Source organism: Oryctolagus cuniculus, chromosome 7, assembly GCF_964237555.1.
Source record: "Oryctolagus cuniculus chromosome 7, mOryCun1.1, whole genome shotgun sequence".
In the NCBI taxonomy this organism is placed as follows: Eukaryota; Metazoa; Chordata; class Mammalia; order Lagomorpha; family Leporidae; genus Oryctolagus; species Oryctolagus cuniculus.
The window spans coordinates 145068920-145089506 of NC_091438.1; the positions used below are offsets into that span (position 1 = coordinate 145068920).

Sequence of the window (20587 nt, forward strand, 5' to 3'; positions counted from 1 at the left end):
TCATCTTTTTTTTTTTTTTTTTTTTTGACGGGCGGAGTTAGAGAGAAACAGAGAAAGGTCTTCCCTCTGTTGGTTCACCCCCAAAATGGCTGCTATGGCCGGCGCGCTGTATTGATCCGAAGCCAGGAGTCAGGTGCTTCCTCCCGGTCTCCCATGCGGGTGCAGGGCCCAAGCACTTGGGCCATCCTCCACTGCACTCCCGGACCACAGCAGAGAGCTGGACTGGAAGAGGAGCAACCGGGACAGAACTGGCGCCCCAACCAGGACTAGAACCCAGAGTGCCGCGCCGCAGGCAGAGGATTAGCCTAGTGAGCCGCAGCGCCGGCCCAGAGTTCATCTTTAACAATATGCTTTTGAGGCCAGCATTGTAGTACAGTGGACTAAGTCACCACCTGTGACGCTGGCATCCCATGTGAGCTCCAGTCTGAGTTCCAGCCGCTCCACTTCTGATCCAGCTCCCTGCTAATGCAGGGAAAGCAGCAGAGGATGGCCCAAGCACTTGGCTGCCTGCTACCCAAGTGGGAGACCAGGAAGGAGTTCCAGGCTGATGGCTTTGGCCTGGACCAGCCCCAGTCATTGAGGCCATTTAGGGAATAAACCATAGATGGAAGATCTGTCTCTCTTTCTCCTTCCCTCTCTGGAACTCTACCTTTCAAATGCATAAATAAATCTTTTTTAAAAAATCATATGCTCTTCACCACCACTGCGATTCGCTTGGACCTCAACCAGGAGGCAAAGGAAGGATGCTGACAGGCACAGTCAACACAGAAGGCGTCTTCCACACACACAATCGGTGCACCCACTTCTCAGGCCTAACCAACTAATGCCACCCGGGGCCTGAGACTCAATGTGCTTCGGATCTTCTGATTTTACAGAGAATCAAACATCAGGGTTTTCATAAAAATATAACCTTCAGTAAGTATATCAGAGCAAGAAAACGTATCTGGCTCAGAGCAGTAAGCAAAAATGGGGATTAGTTTTCCATCTAAATCCAGAGCAGTTAAGACACCTGCATCCCAGACCGGAGAACCTGGGTTTGACGCCAGCTCTGGCTCAAGAGTCTGACTTCCTGCTAACACAGACCTGCGAGGCAAAAGGAACAGCTAAGTCATCAGTTCCTGCCACGTGGGAGACCTGAACTGAGATTCAGGCTTCACCAGTCCAGCCTTGGCCACTGCAGGCAGTGGGGGAGTGAATCAGCAGGCGGAAGCTTCCTCTCCCTCCCTCTCTCTCAAATAAGTAATAAATTGAAAAATTAAAAGTAAATTTTTAAAAATCCAGCATATGGTACTAGGATCAATGATTCAACGTACAGAGAAACAAATCTAACATCTAACAGTCTCTGCTCACCCCGGCTCCCAGTTAGGACAAAAATCCGCGGACACAGCCATCTGAAGTTACCTTGCAGTTTTAATGCTCTTTGGTTCCTTTGCTGAGTTCCACTTCACATCATGCATTGCTCAGATTCAACAACAGGTTTTGGTGCAAGACTATGCACACGACCAGAAGGTCCACCGGTGCTCTGGCCCACTGCTCACCTTTATGATGTTGGCACAGAACCGCTCCCAAAGGGACAGTTCTCCTTCCTTGATCCATGACATAGTTCTCGCCCGGTCAGAGGATCACCCCAGAATAACAAGACACCAGTCTGGAAACCTTGCATAAACAAGAAAAGAGAGGGAGACGTCACCAGGGCTTGCAAACAGCTACAGCGGATTTCTCGAGATTGATCCCCGACTGCACAGCGCGACTAGCACGAGAATCTTACGTAGAACTGCACCGGCCAATGAGACCTCTCCGGTTCTCCTGGCTTCGTGCACCTTGGCCCCTGGCCATTTTCCTCATTATCTGCACTCACTTCTTCTGAACATCTACATCTGCTTGCTGCCACATCACGGCGCCTACGTCTCGATCATTCGCCGCGTCCTCCTCCATCTTCCCCCAAGTCATTTCCCATTCTGCGCTCCCAGTCACCAACCCGTGCAGTTGCGGCACTCGCTACCTCCTACTTCACTGGTATTGTAATTTTCTGTTCCCTCGGCTGTCCCTCGATCCTTCCCGCAGCTGCCTCCCCGCCCAGCCATCTCCCTCTCCTCCGTTTCACCCCTTCCTCCCACCACCTGATCCGCTCCGCTGGGCTTCTTCCAACGGCTCCAGTGGGCCGACACTTCCTCACGACACGGCGCTGAAAGACCACGTCATCGCAGCGCGCTGGGCCACGCTCCTCCCGCCAGCCAATGGGCGGGGCGTGGCCCTGCGCCTGCCGGGTAGTGGAAGGAGCGGCGGGAGCTCTGTGGCCCTGCAGTGCGCGTTCGTCCGCTGGCGGCGGGCGGCGGCGAGGGTGGAAGCTGAGCCCACGTGACGGAGCAGGGGCGGGCGGGCGGCCGGCCGGGCTTCGGGCCGTGCATTGGGGAAGGCTGGGTCCAGCCCGGCAGGGGGAGGCGAGAGGCCTGCGGACCAGATCGGACGGCCTCCGGCAAACGTGCCGTCAGCTAAGCACGAAGGGGATCCCGCCTCGCAAGTTGAGGCGCCCCTAGGCCGCTGACGTCGTTCTGTAGCCGGGCACTACGTTGGGAAGCCGCAGGTCTGACTTCGTTAGAAGCCCTGGTACAAGCCTTAAGTCATACTTCTGCTCTGTGCTTAGTTTGGGAACCAGTTGCTAGCCCCAGTTAGTCTTACAGGGGCGCTGAATGTCCGTCCATTTTGTGCTGCTTTAGGGCACCCAGATGGTAGGATTTACAGGTTCCTACAAGAGGTAAGGCTACAAGGAGTTCTGCAAAACCCAGGTCATTATTTAACGGAGACAAAATCGGCGTCAGCTCTGTACCCATCCTTTTTTTAAAGAGATCGGAGGGAGGGCTTTAAGAGCTTTTAGAAAATGGTGCATGAATCTTAAGAACTGAGTCACAGGAGAAATTGCTACTTCGACTTCCTCAAATAAAAACGGGAAAAAAACTTTACAGAATCTCATGCGACCAGTATTTTTCTTTTAACTCATAGCGCAACCTCCATATGGATGATTTGCGTAGGTGACAGAATTTTCAAAGGACCGTCCGCCTCTCACTTCGCATGGCTCATCTCATCAAGCAGTTGTTGCACACCGTCCATCCCATAGCCACTGTGTGCCTTCCACTCCCCGATGAAAGGGTCATGTATGGAGTAACATACTTGAAGAAAGCCCTAGAGAAAAGTAACCCGCCCGTGAACATTTCCCGTCCTGGCTTTGCAACCTAGGAGCAAATTTCAGCCTCGCTTATTTGCGTTTTCCAAGAATATTTACTGAAGCTCAGTGGTTTGCTGGCTGTGAGCATCCACTGTCACCTCTGACTCTGGGTACAATTAGTTAAGGGGCCACAAAGTCCCTGGAGTTGATAGGAAGCTTCCTACCCTCACTCTGGTAATGTTGCCAGGGCTCGAGGATTTAATCCAGTTTCTCTGTTTCCTTGCACTTTGTGTTAATACTTGGTTTGCCTCCAATTAAGTTTTATCCTTTTTAAATCCTCCTTCCCCTCGGGGGAGATGAATGTTTAAAAACTCAGTGTTCATTAGAAGGCTAGCAAACGTTGACTCAAAGAGAATGTTGTCTAAATCAAGTCAGTGAATCTCCTCTGGCCTCAACTTCCCCAGCTCCACATATTTCCATTCCTTGGGGTGCTGCAGGGGTTAATTAATTACGATTTGTAAAGGGCTTTGAGGAGTAGGGGACTATTATTAGGGTCTCATGCCCCAAGCCAAGGCCCCATCCTTTCATCCCAGCCAGTGGCACAGGCAACCCCATTCTTATGCATGCCAAGCCTCTAATCCCCTCTTGAATGTGGCAGCTTCCAAGGAGAGGACAAGAGCCTTAACTAGAAACAAAAATCCACCATAATGAGGTGCTAAGAGGACTGAACTTTCAAGATTCATTCCTTAACAAAGTGACCGAACAGAAAAACTTAATGGTTCTTCTGTGACTTCTGAGTCCCCATCCAAGCAGGTGGGAATCCTGGGAGAAAAGCACCCTAAATAACTGACAAGGAGATGACAGTTTCAGTACCAATAAGTCTTGATTTATTCATTGTATTTCCCCAGGGAAAGGAGAAGGGATGGGGAGAGTCAGCATATGTGTTACAAAGCAATTAGAAAATGGGAAAGGAGGAACCCAGTACAGCAAAAATCAACCTTCAAATACACACTCCCCAGTGATGGGGTCACCAAACCCAAGGGGGCTTATTCTCCTGCAGTTCAGGAATGGGGGGGGGGGTCAGCCAAAGAACAGACGCAAGCTTTCCTACCCTGCCTCCCTCCCGCCCATAAATTCAAGATTTCACATAAAGCTTTGGTTTCTAGCAGTAAACATGGAGTTACATTCGTCCGTCTCCTATCAAACAATCTTATGGCCACTTTGACATAAGTTTCTTGCACCTGCATAAAAGTTCCTGAGTGACTTGGATGTACATTCATAGTCCCCTTCTTGATCTCCAAACCCCTTTTCTACACAGAAGGTGCCCAATAGCTTCTCTTCTTTCGGATAAATTGAGGTCTGACCCATCCAAATGCATCAGTGTCTTAAGTCTTTGGCATGAGTCCCATCAGGAAATGGTCTTGACTCAGGAGGTTGGGAACAAGGGGCGGAGCTTCCTATTTTGTTCAGGATTTTTGCATGAATCCTTTAGATGTGTGGAGACACCCAGGATTCAGTGTTTAAGTGTGGGTGGGGGAATGGAGAAGAGGGTAGGTTAGGAGTCAAATTTTAAGGACAGAGATCCAGAATAGGATAGGGGAAGGGGAACACCAAAGACAGCTTAAGATCCCCGCTTCAAGAAGAGAGCCTCCCGTGTTTCAGATCCTTCTGCCTGGTGCAGAACCTTCTGTCAAAGATGCTTTGGCTATTTTTCTCTCAATACAAAAAGAAGTTTGTAAACAATAAAACCCCAAAAGAACATGGAGAAAGACCAACACATTATATTTACACAAACTAGGCCACCTAGCAATCACCAACTCAGAGACGCAGTGAAGTCCTACAAAGCCCAGACAATACAATAACTGAAGGGGGGCAGCATTTGGGGGAGACAGGAACCCAGGACCAGACACACATCACCCAATGCGTTCTATTGCATTTGTCCCGTTTCAACACAGTGAGGTAGGTTGCGGTGATCTCTCAGCATGTACATGAAACCCCCTTCTCCTTTAGTTACCGTGACACAGTCATCACTACAGTCACAGGGCAGGACACTGGCTCCGGACACCACCACCGAGGCCCTCACTTATGGGTCTCCCTGGAAGCCAAGAATTTGGGAATGTTAAGGATTTTTTAGTCCTTGCTTCATGTTCACCCCTGGACAGCACAGCATGGGTACAGGGGTATTGGTCTTCAACTCATCCTTACCAGCTCCCATTTTTCACACACGCATGTGTGCACACAAACACACACACCCTGTTGTGCATAGTGGGCCTCGCCTAAATCTGGTTGGTGAAGGATGGCTCTGTTAAGTGAAGCAAAAGACCTGTGTCCTAGGGTCAGGCAACCTTGACCATGGCTTCCTCTCTCGGCCTTTCAGCTGGCATGGCCTGACTTCTCTGCATTTTCCTGTCCAGACTAATTTTCAATCTTCCGGGAGGAGGAGCTCAATCATGGGACAACCCCATTAACACTTCATCTCCCTGAAACATTTTCAAGGTGGAGGGGGTTTCAAGAGGACACTGTGGCAAAAAAGCCAGCTCCAGTTGGCAAAATGAGGTAGTTCAATAGGCTGTGCACTCCAAATAGTTGCTCTCCATGGTGATAAAAACAACAAAAAGCCTTCCTGCTGTGCAGACCTGGAGCTGCTGCGGACTTATCCCTGAGATTGCTCATGTACCTGAGAACACAGTGCAGGAATGAGGGCCTTTGATTAAAATATACAAAAATACAAACCCAGACTATTTATATTAAAAAAAAAAAAGTTCAAATGCACAAGATACGTCGTTCGCACATAGTTAGTGCAGTTGGCATCCTGGAGAAAGTGGGACCCAAGGTGCAGTTATCCAAGGGAGCAAATAAATAAATCGCATTGGCCCAGAATGGGGTCAGGAGTGAGCTCAGGAGCAGCGGGTCTGTGACTGTTCCCCTAGCCACCCTTTTTGCCGATCGTCACAACCCACTGCTTGGGACAGTTCCCAGCACCCTGTCCCAGGATCGAGTTATGAGGAAACAAGATGTGGAAAACCCTGCCTTACTCCCGAGAGTCCCTCCCACAGGATGTAGTGGTTTGGGGGTTGGGTCCAGGAATCTGGTCCCACAACCAGTCTTCTCACTCTGGCTAGGGAAGTATTATTCCATATCCTTCCTTCAAAGGAAAACTTCCCCCATCCAGGTGACTTTGCAAAGCTAGAGATTTGGCACGCGGGGCCTCAGATAAAGCATGCAGGCTACAGGGTGATACCCCCCCCAAATCCCTTAATTGCATTTGGATATAGCATGGTTGGAATTCCCTGCCTCACTCCTTCCTCCCGGCATGAGGGAAAAAGGGGTGATGCTGTGAACCCCAGCCTGGGATACGTGGCAATGCCAGCTCCCCCCAACCCACCCTGTCCCCACTTTCTCCACTCTGCAGTTGATGCCTGCTCCTTGAAACTTCCTGATAGCCAAAAAACCAGCCCCCACCCCCTGCGGCTCAATTCTGGGCCTCGGGGAGCATGGCAGGGCTGTGGATCTCCTCTTCATCGTCCCGGAAGTAGGCTGGCTTTCCCTGGGCGCTGGGGGCCTGCTGGGCCTTCAGGGGGCACGAGGCCACCATATGGCTGATGCTCTGGCAGAAGTGGCACTTCTTGGGTTGGGGTGGCAGCTTGCACTCCTTGGCATGATGGTCTAGACCTCCACAGTTGTAGCACCTGGGACAGAGGAAGACAGCAAAGGTGAAAGACAGGCACGAGACACGGTAGCACGCCCCCCAGAGTAATAAGGTCTCCTGGCCTCAAGTCTGCATTCATCGCCAACACTCACTTCCCTTCCCAGAGACCAAACTTCCCTGGAAGGATGATCTCTAAGAAGCCACACCCACTCTGAGGGGGCTTTAAGCTCAATAACCAGCCATTTGGAAAACAGAAGGGGCGGGTGCTGTGGCACAGCAGGCAAAGCCACCACCTGTGGCACCCCCTTCCCATATGAGCACTGGTTCCAATCCCAGTTGTCCCACTTCTGATCCAGCTCCCTGCTAATGTGCCTGGGAAAGCAGCAGAAGACGGCTCAAGTCCCTGGACCCCTACACCCACGTGGGAGACCCAGAAGAAGATCTTGGCTCCTGGCTTCAGCCTGGCCTAGCCACAACCATTGCAGCTATTTGGGGGAGTAAACCAGCAGATAGAAGACCTCTGTCTTATCTCGGTCTTTCTCTCTCTCTGCCTTTCAAATAAAAAAAAAATTTTTTTTTAAAGAAGCAACAGAAACATCTCAGTCCCAGCGACTCCACTTCTAATCCAGCTCCTGCTAACGGGCCTAGGAAAGCAGCAAGTGATGGTTCAAGCACTTGAATTCCTGCCACCCACATGAGAAACCCAGATGGAGTCCTGGCTTTGGCCTGGCCCAGCTCATGCTTTTGTGACCAGTTGGGAGAGTGAATGAGCAGATGGAAGACTCTGTCTCTCCTCTCTCTCCCTCTGTCACAAACCTCCTGCCCCATGAGTGAGGCATCCACGGTCTGCTTCAGCTCCTGGACCACTGGAGGAGGTTGGCAGCACTATCTTCACCGTGTGTCAAAGTGCTAGGCAGGGCACCTCTCGGGGGCCTTCCCCACACTCCAACCAGCTGCATGTGGCCAGGGACCACCAGCTTCCATTTCGGCTGTGGCCGTCTGGTCCAACGAAGCAGAAGCAGCAGGGTTGGAGAGCTCTTCCCATTCTGAGCACCCTCCACGCCAGCCGCCCCCCCCCCTTACCTGTCTCCTTTAGATCTGCGCTTTTGCATGCTCTTCCCCTTTGGCCGCCTCTCACTGCCAATACAGAACACCCCACCAGGCCCGGTGACACGGATGGATTCCAGGCCCTTGGCGGACTTCTTGAAGGTGAATTCCACTGCTTCACCCTCCTTCAGGCTCCGGAAGCCCTCCATGTGCAGCTTACTCTGATGAAGGAACACAAGGGAGATTTTAACATTAGCTCCCAATATTGCATCAGAAACCAAAGTAGGTGCCAGGTGCTGTGGCACAGCAAGTAAAGCCTCATCTTGGGACTCCTGTAACTCATTTTGGATCCCCAAGCACCTGGGAGACAGCAGGTGGTAGTATAAGTACTTGGGTCCCACACAGGAGACCTAGATATAGACCTGGCTCCTGGATTTGACCTGGCCCAGACCCAGCTGTTATGGGCACTTACAAAGTAAATCAGCAGATGGAAAATCAATCTCTCTCTCTTTCTCTCTGCCTTTCAAATAAATAAGAAAAACAAGAAGAGCACATATCTACTGCTGTAAAGTAGGAAAAGCAGGAATGGCAGCACTCCCATTTCACCAGGAAGGAAACTGGCTTATTAAGAAGGAAAATCTGCATTAACAAATATCATGATTATACAGGGATAATTCACTGAGCTCATGGAAAATGGAATTAAGGGGCTGGCACTGTGGTGTAGTAAGCTAAGCCTCTGCCTGTGGGCCAGCATCCCATATCGGTGCCAGTTCTCATCCCAGCTGCTCCTCTTCCAATCCAGCTCTCTGCTTATGGGCTGAGAAAGCAGTGGGAGATAGCCCAGGTAGTTGGGTCCCTATACGCAAAAAGAAAATGGAATTAAAAGGTACATTTATTTTGGTACAAAAATATTTTGAAATTCATGCACACACAGGTCCTCAAGAAGTTTGTGGAAGGGGCAGGCATTTGGCCGTGAGGTGGTTCCAGCTTCCTGCAGCTTCCGCCATCCACGGGAGACACCCAGACTGAGTTCCAGGCTCCCAGCTCCAGCAACCAAAGCCAGAAGCCCGGAATTTGAAGCCCCCAAGTGGGTGGTAGGGGTCCAAGCACCCAGGCCATTCTCTGCTGCTATCGCTGGCGCCCCAGCAGGGAGCTGAATTGGAAGCAGAGCAGTTCCAAATGGCACTCTGACATGGGATGCTGTCGTTGTAAGCAGCAGCCTAACCCACTACTTGGGATGCATGAAGGCTGCATTGGAGCCTGGTTTGAGTCCCTGTTACTCTTCTCCTGATTAGTTTCCTACTAATGCACCTGGGAAGGTAGCAGGACAGAGCCCAGCATTTGGGGTGCTAACCAATGGATGGAAGAACTTTCTCTCCCCCACTTTCTGTCACTTTAATTTTCAAATAATCTTTTTTTTTTAATTTGTTTTTATTTATCTGAAAGATAATTTACATTGAGGCAGAGCCAGAAAAAGAGAGGTCTTCCATCCTCTGGTCACTCCCCAAATGGCTGTAATGGCCAGAGCTGAGCTGATCCGAAGCCAGGAACCAGGAGCTTCTTGAAACAGAATTAGGGGCTGGTGCTGTGGTGTAGTGGGTAAAGCCAATGCCTTCAGTGCCAGCATCCCATATGGGTGCAGGTTTGAATCTCGACTACTCCATTTCCGATCCAGCTCTCTGCCGTGGATGGCTCAAGTCCTTGGGTCCCTGCACCCACATGGGAGACCCAGAAGCTGCTCCTGGCTCCTGGCCATTGCAGCCAATTGGGGAGTGAACCAGCAGATGGAAGACCTCTCTCTCTCTGCCCCTCTCTGACTTTCAGATAAATGAATAAAACCTTTAAGAAAGAAAATGAAACAGAAGGAAAATTTCTAAATGTTAGCATTTGTAAGGAATCAACAAATATAAAATGGCAAACTATGAAAAGAAGCACTATAAAGCCCTTGAACATCACGTGTTCACATAATGCTTTTATATTATTGCCAAGAGGCCAAAAAAGAGGATGTTTGACCCAACAGTTATAACTTCAGCATCTCATATCAGAGTGCCTTGGTTCGCACCCGCCTTCCAGCTCATGACTCCAGGCTCCTTCTGATGCAGACTGTGGGAGGCGGTGGTGACAGCTCAGGATTCTGCCATCCACATGAGACCTTGATTGTTTCCCCAGTTCCCAGCTGCGGCTCAGCTGAGCCCAGTCCACGCCACTGCAGGCATTTGGGGGAGTAAATCAGCAGGTGGAAGTTCTGGCTCTCAGGTAATTATTTTTTAAAGAGGCAGAGTCACAGACAGAGGGAGAGACAGAAAGGTCTTCTAACCTCTGGCTCACTCCCCAAATGTCCTCAAAGGCTGGAGCTGGGCCAATCTGAAGCCAGGAGACAGAAGCTTCTTCCAGGTTTCCCACGTGGGTTCAGGGGCCTAAGCACCTGGGCCATCTTCTACTGCTTTCCCAGGCTATATAGCAGAGAGCCAGATTGGAAGAGGAGCAGCCGGGACTTGAACCGGCGCCCTTATGGGAGGAGCCACACGTCAGAGCCAGCCCCTCGCGTGTGATTTTTTTTAAATCAATTTTAAAAATCACCCCCCACACACATTGAGATAACAGAAAGATCTAAACTGAGGGACATTCTATAAGAAAGGCCTGGTTACATTTCAAATATGACAAGGTCATGAAACAGTGCTGTGGTGTAGTGGGTAAAGCCGCCACCTGCAGAGCCAGCATCCCATATGGGTGCCGGTTTGAGTCCTGGCTGCTCCACTTCCGATCCAACTCTCTGCTGTGGCCTGGGAAAGCAGAAGATGGCCCAGGTCCTTGGACCCCTGCACCTGTGTGGGAGACCTGGAAGAAGAAGCTCCTGGCTCCTAGCTTCGGATCAGCTCAGCTCTGGCCGTTGCAGCCATTTGGGGAGTGAACCAGTGGATGAAAGAATTCTCTCTCTCTCTCTCCCTCTGCCTCTCTGTAACTCTGCCTTTCAAGTAAAATAAATAAATCTTTAAAAAAAGGAAAAAAGCAACGCAAGATTCTGCAAAGAATTCTATAACAAGTGAAAACAAGACCTAGGGCCGGCGCTGTGGCACCATGGGTTAATGCCTTGGCCTGAAACGCCAGCATCCCATATGGGAACTGGTTTGAGACCCGGCTGCTCCTTTTCCAATCCAGCTCTCTGCTGTGGCCTGGGGAAGCAGTAGAAGATGGCCCAAGTCTTTGGGCCCCTGCACCCACGTAGGAGACCCGGAAGAAGCTCCTGGCTCCTGGCTTTGGATTGGCGCAGCTCCGGCCGTTGTGGCCAATTGGGGAGTGACCCATCGGATGGAAGACCTCTCTCCCTCTCCCTCTCCCTCTCTCTCTCCCTCTCCTCTCTCTCTAACTCTGACGTTCAAATAAATAAATAAATCTTAAAAAAAAAAACAAGACCTGAAAAAATTTGCCTATGGAATTGTAGATAAACGTATCCATAGCAAGTTTCCTGATTATAAATCATGTACTGACATTATGTAAGAGAATGTGTCTCATCCTAGGAAACACAGAAGGTGCTCACTGATGCGCTCAGTTAAAGACAACACAGAAGTCTTCTGTACTATTCTCCTAACCTTAGCCAAGCTTGAAATTTTATCAAAATCATGTTCCTGGAAGCTCAAGGACAAAGACAGCATAATCCGGGCAGTTAGATCAGGGGACTAAAATGGAAAGTCATTGAAAAGATTCCCCCAATAAATGGGAAAATCAATAGGCGAGGAAAACAATTCCATAAGTGCTGCTGAGAAAGGAATCATCCATTGGAAATGAAGCCAGATCCCGTCACTTCATCCCATGCACATGCAACACACGTTTCAGAGGAATTAAATATCTAAATGTTGAGAAAACTGTGAAAGCCGAAAGACAAACAGACTGATCAAAGCCACAGTAAGCTAACTGGTGTATCTGTAAGAAAAAAATTACACGCCAGAAATAGGTAATTTGCAGGAAAATGTAACACAGTGCATTCATTCATTTCATTTGTTAAAAAAAAATAAAAGACAATGAGGGGGACAGCGAAGATGGTGGCCTCACATATTGGCTCTGGCCCCTGCGCTCAACCTGCTGCTAACGCAAACCCTGGGAAGCAAGGTGATGGGTTCTGGCCACTCGCGCAGGCCCCTGCCCAGCAGTTGCAGGTATTTGGGGAGTAAACCAGCAAATGGGAGTTCTAACAAACAATTTCAAAAGAAAAAAGTTAGAGGGGCTGGAACTGTGCATAGAAGGCTAAATAAGCCTCCACCTGCAGAGCCAGCATCGTGTAAGGGCACCAGTCCCTGTCCCGGCTGCTCCTCTTCAGATCCAGCTCTCTGTTTACGGCCTGGGAAGGCAGTGGGAGATGGCCAAGTGCTTGGGCCCCTGTACCTGCGTGGGAGACCCGGAAGAAGCTCCTGGCTTCAGACTGGCTCGGCTCTGGCTGTCGTGGCCATTTGGGGAGTGAACCAGAGGATGGTTCTCTCTGTGTCTCCCTCTCTCTGTCTTTAACTCCACCTCTCAAATAAATAAATAAAATCCTTTTTTTTCTTAAGCACATTCAATATAATGGGCATCACTCAGCCATTAAAAAGAATGTGAAGTCCCTGATTTACTCACAGCCACATCTTGTTAGCTAGAGTAATAGCTGGCACATTTTTGGAGGAATTAATGAATGAGGAGGTAGATTTTTATAATTATTCAGCTTGGGAGGATGACTAGATATTGTTAGAGGGGGGAAAAAAGTAAGACTTTAGAATAATCCCATTAAAATGCATTGTTTGCACCAAAATCTGCAAACATGAACACTTGTAAAAGAGCTTAGCAGCCTTCAAAAGAATATTCACAGCTCCCTCCAGCCCCGCCACTCACTGCATCAAGGACACTGGCCACTACAGTCAGACTCCCACAGCGTGTCAAATACAACAAGAAGTAGCCAGAGGCGTGCAGCAGTTAGGATGCCTGCATCCCATATCCCAGAGGGCTGGGGTTCAAGTCCCGGCTCTGCCTCCAGTGCAGCTTCCTGTCAGTGTGCACCCTGGGAGGCAGCAGATGATGGCTCAAGACCCTGGGTCTGCCACCCACACTGAAGACCCAGAGGGAGTTCCAGGCTCTTGGTTTCGATCTGGTCCAGCCCTGAGTGTTGTAGGCATTTCAAGAGTGAGCTAGAAGAGGCAAACTGTTTCTGTCTTTCAAATTAAATATTCCAGAGGTACAGGGATCCCTTCACTTAATTTTAAGGCCTAGAGGTACATCTAGGAACGTGAAGACCATGTGAAGATTACAGCCGGCTTCAGATACTAAAGCCGGCTGTAATGAAAAACACAGCAAAATTGAAAGACTCGTTCCCCATCCTTGCCACACAGCAACCTCTGAATGCACAACTAGGTGCCATCCATCTGTCTTTGAACTGGGACCAGACTGTGTCAGGAAGTTAGGCCAGGAGCCTTCGCACCCTGCAGTTCCAGCCTCGGCCATTTGCTGCCACGTCCCCCAGGCTGGGACACTCCCAGTTCTAGGCAGCGATTCAGCAGATAAGTGGTTAAGGAGTGGTTAAGGGATGCAGTGGAAGGCCTGTTCTCTCCTCTCTTTGCTCATCTATAAAATGGAGTGAATACTAATTTTATGATGGTGCTCTGAGGTTTTATTCAGGAAAAGTAGTTAACACTTTGCCTTCCACACATAAATCCTCAGGGAGCTGCAATTATCAACCTCTTCAGATGGCAAGGGGGCAGGGCAGCTGGGACCCAAGGGCCATGGAAACTGGGATTTATCTCAAGCTTCTTCACCAGCCAGCTGTGGAAACTCAGAGACGCAGCCCCTCTCGCAGCGCGGTTGAGCCCAGCAGTCCTTACAGTGCGGACAGGGGCTGCGATCCCCATGTGCAACACGAAACTGACTCAGGTCCTTGGAGGTCGCTGCAGCAAGGGAGGTTGAGGCCTGTTTAAGACTTTCAAAGAGGAACCAACCCCTGGCAGGCGTTCAGTGCATCTGGCGGGCCAAGATTTAAGCTGGTGGTCTGCAAAGGTGGCTCCCTGCCCCCTCCCGGTCCCTTCCTAAAACACATAGTTTGAATTCCTCTCTTATCAGACAGGTAATCAGCCTGCAGCCCCAAAGAGCAAGCCTCCCAGGGCCTGCATCTGAAAGGAGCCTGAAATTCTTGTACCACCCCCAGCCACACACAAAGCAGGGCCCGCCCCTCTCCCATCCCCTCCGAAAAGAAAAGGCCTTAGGGGGAGGGGCATGGCCTGAGCTCCCCCAATAGAGCCCAGCCCCAGGAGACAAAGAGTTGACACTGGTTGGTTCTGGTGGTCAGATTCCTAGAGTTCCAAGGCTGCAGAGCCCCTTGGCAGTCCCGCCCCCTCCCCCCACATTCTACAAGATCAGTTCCTTCCTTCCTCTCCACGTTGGGGTTATGGTCACAGGCAGAGAAATGGATACAGAAACACCTCTCACCCAGTGAGCCTTGCTGGGGTTGCCCAAGTCCCCCCTCAGCCACCACCCTTCCTTCTGTCTGGCCTGACCACCCACCCCACACATTTCCTGAATGGATCTCCTTCTCAAGGGTGCCTCCATGCCAGTTCGGCAGGCAGGAGCCTGAGTCACGTGTGCAGATACGTTATTTTAAAGGCAAGGGCAAGGGAGGAAAGGTCTTCCTGTCGCAGCAGGTTCCAGTTAGGAGGGCGAGCAGTGCTCAGGGAACCACAGCCTGGCACGGGGGACATTTACGGACACATTTCTTTTCCTGATGGCAGAGAAGGAATTGCTGCAGTTAAAGGACTCGGGCCTCTGCCCCCTTCTTAACACCTCACTAACTGCCTACACTCTAACCTTCCCCCACCCAAGTACCCCTTCCCAGCACCAGGTTATGGCTAAGTTTAGAAATAGAAGGGGACTTTTGTGTCACTGAATGTGGACAAAAAAAAAAAAAAAAAAAAAAGGAAAAACCACACAGCAACCCGAGTTTTTCCACTTGCTCTGAGAACGTCGCCCAGGCTCTGGTTGTATGGCAGCGAGGCCCATCCCCAGCGGTAAAGAGGTCCCGTCCAGCTGCAGCTGCTCCCCCTCAGTCCTGGTCACGGTCCCCTCGCACAGAGGTGGCAGCAGGGGCAGCTTCAGCATACTTGCTCTGGTCACAGGGGTCAAAGCTGGAGGGTCTGGCCACTGTGCAACCCCCCAGGGCCATTCCAATCCTCTAATGCATATCTCCACCTTTAGTGCTAGGTTCCCAGCAGTGCAAATATTTGTTAGATAAACCAAGTCCTGGCTATCCAAGGTGGCTATTGTCAGTTGAGGCTCAGTATAGGCAGAGTTGTCTTTTAACCCTCACCATTCAAGGCTGGGTGGCACACGTTAGGATGACCCCCATGTTACAGCTTGAGGGTATGGAAGCTGGGGAGGGGGCAGTTAATAAGTACTTTAACCAGCGTCACAGAAGGGGCAAGAGCTGGGCTGATTTTAACTAGCCAGGATGGCTACCTGAGCTTCATTCCTGAAGGTAGGGTTTGCTAGGGGCTGGGAAACCAACCGGTTTTCCCAGAAGCAGTTTACTTGGTGCTGTGGTGTGGGGAGTGTGTATGTGAGTGAGGGAGGGTTGGGAAATGCGGTGAAACAGATGTCCAGACCAGTCTACAGAGTCAACCGCCCGCATCGCCTCTGCTCAGCCACGGCCGGCTTCTTCCACCAGATGGCGCTGCTCATCAGCCTGAACGCCCAAAGCAAGCCCAGGGGCGCCTGGCCTAGAGGACTGGCCTGCTACCTGGTCCGGAATTCTGAATGCCTGTGTTTGCAACTCCATGGCTCCTAACCGCGGTGGGGTGGGGTGTCTAGTTCCCGCCCCCACCCATTGCCTCGCTCAAGGCTCAAGGAGTGTGGCGCAAGAATGAAAGGTTCCTGGAGTTCTAAACTAGTAAACTTTCCTTGGACTTCAGTTTCCTGTTAGATAACTCCAAGCTGAGACATACTGTTAAGTCAGTCTGCAAGCAGATCCAGGGAATTTTCTAGAAAGTCGTCTTCTCCGCACCCACCCCCCACTCCTCTGAGCTCTCAGACTATATAGATAGAAGCCTGCAGAAGGGAATGTTGTTACCTAGGGCAATTTCTCCCAAACCCGTGAATCCCACAAGGTCACTCTATTTGCAGCTTTGCTCAGGATGGGGGTACATCTTTTCCTTGGTCCTCAAGGAAGGACCCCAGAAGAGTCTACCCAACTACCTCTCCCAAAAGGAGACTCTCCTTTTCCTTCCTGTAGATGGAAATTAAATAACATAATGAGCGTCCAGCAAATCTGTGCCTTCAGCCCATCAACAGAAACAAGAGGACCCTGTCTGGGGCTCAGAGATGCGGTCCTGTGACATGCATGTTGAGCCAGGTCACATCTTTGCCAGTCTAGAAAGGGGGCAGCTCCCAGGTGCCAGCCTCCCCCTCTCCAGTCTTTTCCCTGGAGGAAGACCCTGCTATAGGTTGTCCAACAGTTAAGGGAACTCCTGGCTTCACCAAGGTCCTAAAGATGCCCTATTTTTTCCCACACCCACTCCTTCAGCCTGCCAAGCACATCCTAGAAAATAGACCAGACAGCAGAGTCCCTCTTTTCGAAGAGCTCTTGCAGCTTACAGCTAGAGAAGGGGTTATGCCGCACATCAGAGATTGGAGGTGAGTGACAAGGAAGTGATGTGGGCCAGGTGGGAACGACGCCCCACCCCCCAAGCCCAGCGGTCCCCAGCCAGATCCCGACTGAGGGGACTTTCACAAAAGCAGGCCACGTGGCTTGAGAGTGCAATCTGAGCAGTTTCTTAGCATTGAAATTTTTTTCTCCGCCTAACCCGACTTGGTCCTTTGTGGGTTTTTCACTTGCCTCCAAGACATGGCTGATTTCTGAGGGGCTATATTTCCAAATTTCTACAAATCTCCGGAGTTTGGGGATTCAGCCACAGGAAACACGAGTTAAAGCAGGAGTCTTTAAATGGCCACAGGGATTTAGCATTCTTTGTGAGTCTCAGTCGGGCACTTTCCCATGCCAGCATTCCCCAGGTAAGTCTGGTTCTTAAACCAGATGCGATCTTGCCTTCCAGGGGAGGTTTGGCAACGTCTGGCGACACTGTAGTTGTCACAACTGGCTTCTAGGGGGGAGACAGGCTAGGGACATTGCTGTAACTGATCCAGGGCACAAGAACAGCCCCTGGGGACAAGGGGGAAAGGAATTCTCAACAGCACTGGGGTTGAGAAACCCTGATTTAAGGGTTTGCAGTTGGCCACCACATTCTTAAATCCCTGTCCCCAGATTTGGCTGAGTAAAAGGGTCTCAGAGATCTCTTTGCTTTCCAGGTGGGGGCTGCTACATCTTGGGAGGGGGGGCGCATAGTGAGATTTGGGAGGGAACCTCACAAGCACCAGTGGATTAGGAAGCAGAATGTCTGTACGTTGCTTTTCCCCTTCTGCTTTCCTGGAACGGGGCTCCCTGGTCCTCGTCTTTCCCCAGCAGATGTTGGTTCAGCCAGGATGCCCTCCGCCAGCAGTTTACAAAGGCACAATTCTTAGGGACTATCCTAAATCTAGTTAACTCCTCTACCACTAGACTTCCAGAGGAGTCTTTCAAGCTTACCGCAAAGGTGGGGGCGGGGGAGGGCTGAAGAGCAAGCCCCAGTGGCCTCGTTAGGGACCACCGCCAATGACTGCCCTCTTTGACTAGAGTTGGGAGAGCTGGGACTTGGGGAAACACGTTCTTGATTCTTTATCCCAACTCAGCTCACTCCTGGTAACTGATTCCACTCTGGGTACCTGGACGTTCCGAGACAAGAAAACCCCGAGTACCCCCAAAGCTAGACCAGCGGTGCACTGTGGGCTTCGCTGCCCAAAGCTGAAACCCCCACACCACCCAGTACTTTTCCATTGCTCGGGATCCTCAGGAAGAGTCGGCACACAACCCCACTTGCCCAGACCGCCCCCAGCCCGGGAGGGGCTGTTGATCACCTAGGAACCCCTGAGGATAAAGGGACACATGCCTTGCAGTTTCGCCCTACTCAGCAGCCCTAGGACCCATTTTATTCCAGCCTCCCCAAATTTGGGACGCTGTCCAGTCCATCTCCAGACCAGGAAAGATTTTAATCTCTTTGTGATCAGATAAATGGGAGAGTAGGGGAGGCTTGCCACCCTGCTGAGGAGGGCCATTCAAAGCTGGTTCCTGTAATAAAGTGATTTAATAGATCTAAAGAGGCCAATTCCCTTCTTTCTCCCACAATTACTTCCTGTGGGTTATCATTCACATATGTAAATGAGACAAGGAGTGGAGCAAAGCCACCAGCCTCCAACTAGCTGTCTGACAAGGAGGGGGGTGGGCAAGGGGGCTGCCAGGGAGGCCGTGGAGCATCCCGGGGCCGGTCCTCTTGGCACATGTTCCAGAAGCCCCAGTGACCCGACAGTGATGGGTGGATCCCCGTCGTCCTGCACCCTCGAGCTTCCTCGTCCCCTACCCAACCTCCTCGTGGCTGCGCTGAGACTTCCCCGCTTCCTCCAACCAGTCCACCCAGCATCTCCCCTCCCCCCTCCCCCTCCAGAATGCCATCCCTCAGGCTCCAACCCTTAATCCCCACATCCTCCTTTCCCCTCCCCCACAGCTCCTACCGCCAACCTCCCCGAAGTAACCCCTCCCTGCCCGGCCTGGGTGTCAACCCACAGGGCCTGGGATTAGCAATTTCTTCTTTCCAGGTCCAGGCCCAAGGTGGAAGGGGCACCCAGGCACGACTTCCTTTTCGCGGTTGCTAGGGGTTTTTGGTGGCCCAGGACCACCGGAATGCCTCTAGGACACTCAGGAAGGGGAAGCCAGGCAGACCTGAAGTCCCGGGCTCCTTGTTCGGGGGGCCAGGAATGTTAGGACAGCCATCAATGGCTGTCTGGGGCCATAAATGCCAAACTGAGAATAGGTCCAGAGGCCAGCCTCCCTCCACCCCCAGCCCCGCGACACTGAATTCCACCCCCCACTGTGCTGCCCTGCTTTCACTGAGAACTTGGGGTTGTGACTGACCCAACTCCCGCCCAGCCTAGCCTAGGAACCTAGGGCCTAGGCTGCTCAGTGTTTCCTTCCTGGTTGGAAGCAAAGGCCCCGTCCTGAGCCGTAAGGAGCGCTCAGGAGTTTTCGAGCCCCCAGTGGATCCTTCAGGGATCTGCCAAAGCTATCCGGCTCCAGAGCCTGAGTTCTGGGTGACCACCTGCTTTCAACAGGGGACGAGGATGACTTCTCTGCCTTACGCCCTTGGGCTGGGCAGCCCGTCCGGCACTCAATCCCGCCGGCCCACCAGCTCCATTCGGTCCTTAAAAGCGCTGGGCGCGTTTTGCCCGGCATGTGCTTCCCTGGCTGTCCTGCTCACCCTCCCCCCACCGGCAGGCACAATACAACCTTAGTTTCTGCCACATGGGGTCACCTCCCTGCCCCCTGCCCCCTTCCCAGGGGAAAGAGGTAATAGACACGTGGTAAGCCAGAGGGGTTCCCGGAAGGGGGCGGGAGGGGGGTTGCTGATAACCAGGGCTGCCTCCTCTATGGTCCAGTAGAAGTTAACCGGGACACAGAACCAGGGTGTCACGCAAAGACGGGGTGCTTGGTCTCCTTCAATCCAAGGCCATCCCACCCATGGATATGCACTCCCAGGCCCCTTCCCCTGGCAAAGTTACCAGAATCGGTCTCACCTGGTGCACAAAGACGTCCACCGGGGGGTCGAGCGCGACCCCGGCGCGGGCGGTCATGGACAGGAAGCCGAACCCCATGCGCACGTTGAACCACTTACAGATGCCGGCCCCGTGCAGCAGCTGCGGCTCGTCCGCCGCCCGGGCCGCGTCCTCCGGCGCCTCCTCGGGCGCCTTCTCCGCCGCCTTGGTGCAGCCACCTGGACACAGGGAGGGCCAGGCGCTCAGCTTGGGGCTGGGGGTGGCACGGACGCGGAGGGCCCCCTCAGGGATCGGGCAGGGCCACCCGAGTGTCAGGCCCGCGGGTGGACACCCAGTACAGGGCAGCTAACCAGCGGCGGGTGGTAAGAAACTCCGCCGCCTCCCGCGTTCCCCAAGCTCACGCCGGAGCCAGTGGTGCCCCTAAAGTTTTGCTCCTCTTCCCACAACGAGCTGCCCGGGGACTCCCGGACCGACAGGCCCCTCCTCTCCTCCCCCGCCCCCGTGGCCCCGGCGCGCACGCCTCCGGGACCCCAGGGTCCCTCGCTCCCAGACGGCCCGGGGAAGCGGGGAGGCCGCACCGACTTGGGGGTCCCTTCGGGCAGCCAAGGGGACACTTCCCCCAGCTCCCTCCGATGTGGCTCCTGGGCGCCCCTGCACCTTCAGGTGTCCCCGCCAAGTCCCAAGCTCGAACCTGCAAACTGCTGGTTGGACACGGAGCCCATGGTCGTCGGCAGAGCCCGCGGCCCCGGGCCCCTAGTCGGGCGGCTGCTGGCCCCAGAGAAGTCCGGAGGCAAAGGGGTGGTTCGGAGAAGAGGCAGCTACATCTTCCCCCGCACAATAGCGGTGGGAGGGCCCACGGCTTTTCAAAGGCTCCCAAATTCTAAAAGACAATGACCCAACCCCCCGCGGGCAGCCCCCTCCCCTCCCCGGCCTCTCCTTTCCCCTCCCTTTCCCTCCCGCTCCAGCGCCGGCCCTCCCCCACCGCTCCTCTCGCTGACACCTCTGGGGTGTCCCTTCTCAGAACCGGGAGGTGTGACACCCCCTCCAAACACATACACATCTGGAAACGGGGGTCATCTGCC

The 20587-nt window shown here is 52.4% G+C and overlaps 2 protein-coding genes across 2 annotated transcripts in view; both read right to left on the bottom strand.

Moving 5' to 3' along the window:
- The window catches only part of DHDDS (dehydrodolichyl diphosphate synthase subunit), a 38315-nt gene extending 36067 nt beyond the window's left edge, over nucleotides 1-2248 (bottom strand). The window contains exons 1-2 of the mRNA XM_070079029.1: nucleotides 2121-2248; nucleotides 1539-1656 (exon numbers count right to left, since the gene is read on the bottom strand). Coding sequence (XP_069935130.1) covers nucleotides 1539-1601 — 63 coding nt within the window. The 5' untranslated portion in view covers nucleotides 1602-1656; nucleotides 2121-2248. The remainder of the gene's footprint in view (nucleotides 1-1538; nucleotides 1657-2120) is intronic.
- Nucleotides 2249-6490: 4242 nt separating this feature from the next.
- Nucleotides 6491-20353, bottom strand: LIN28A (lin-28 homolog A). The gene is made up of 4 exons (XM_002716102.5): nucleotides 20197-20353; nucleotides 19527-19723; nucleotides 7896-8080; nucleotides 6491-6852 (listed from the first exon to the last, which is right to left on the bottom strand). The coding sequence occupies exons 1-4, from the start codon at nucleotides 20225-20227 to the stop codon at nucleotides 6636-6638; spliced, it is 630 nt and encodes a 209-aa protein (XP_002716148.1). The 5' UTR covers nucleotides 20228-20353; the 3' UTR covers nucleotides 6491-6635.
- Nucleotides 20354-20587: the final 234 nt, after the last annotated feature.

Bases quoted from the DNA above. Each gene is read 5' to 3' on its own strand.
- LIN28A (XM_002716102.5), bottom strand. From the start codon at position 20,227: ATGGGCTCCGTGTCCAACCAGCAGTTTGCAG. The intron at 19,724-20,196 runs GTTCGAGCTTGG...CCCTGTGTCCAG, and splicing joins GTCCAACCAGCAGTTTGCAG to GTGGCTGCACCAAGGCGGCG. The intron at 6,853-7,895 runs GTAAGGGGGGGG...CCTCTGTCCCAG, and splicing joins CGCAGATCTAAAGGAGACAG to GTGCTACAACTGTGGAGGTC.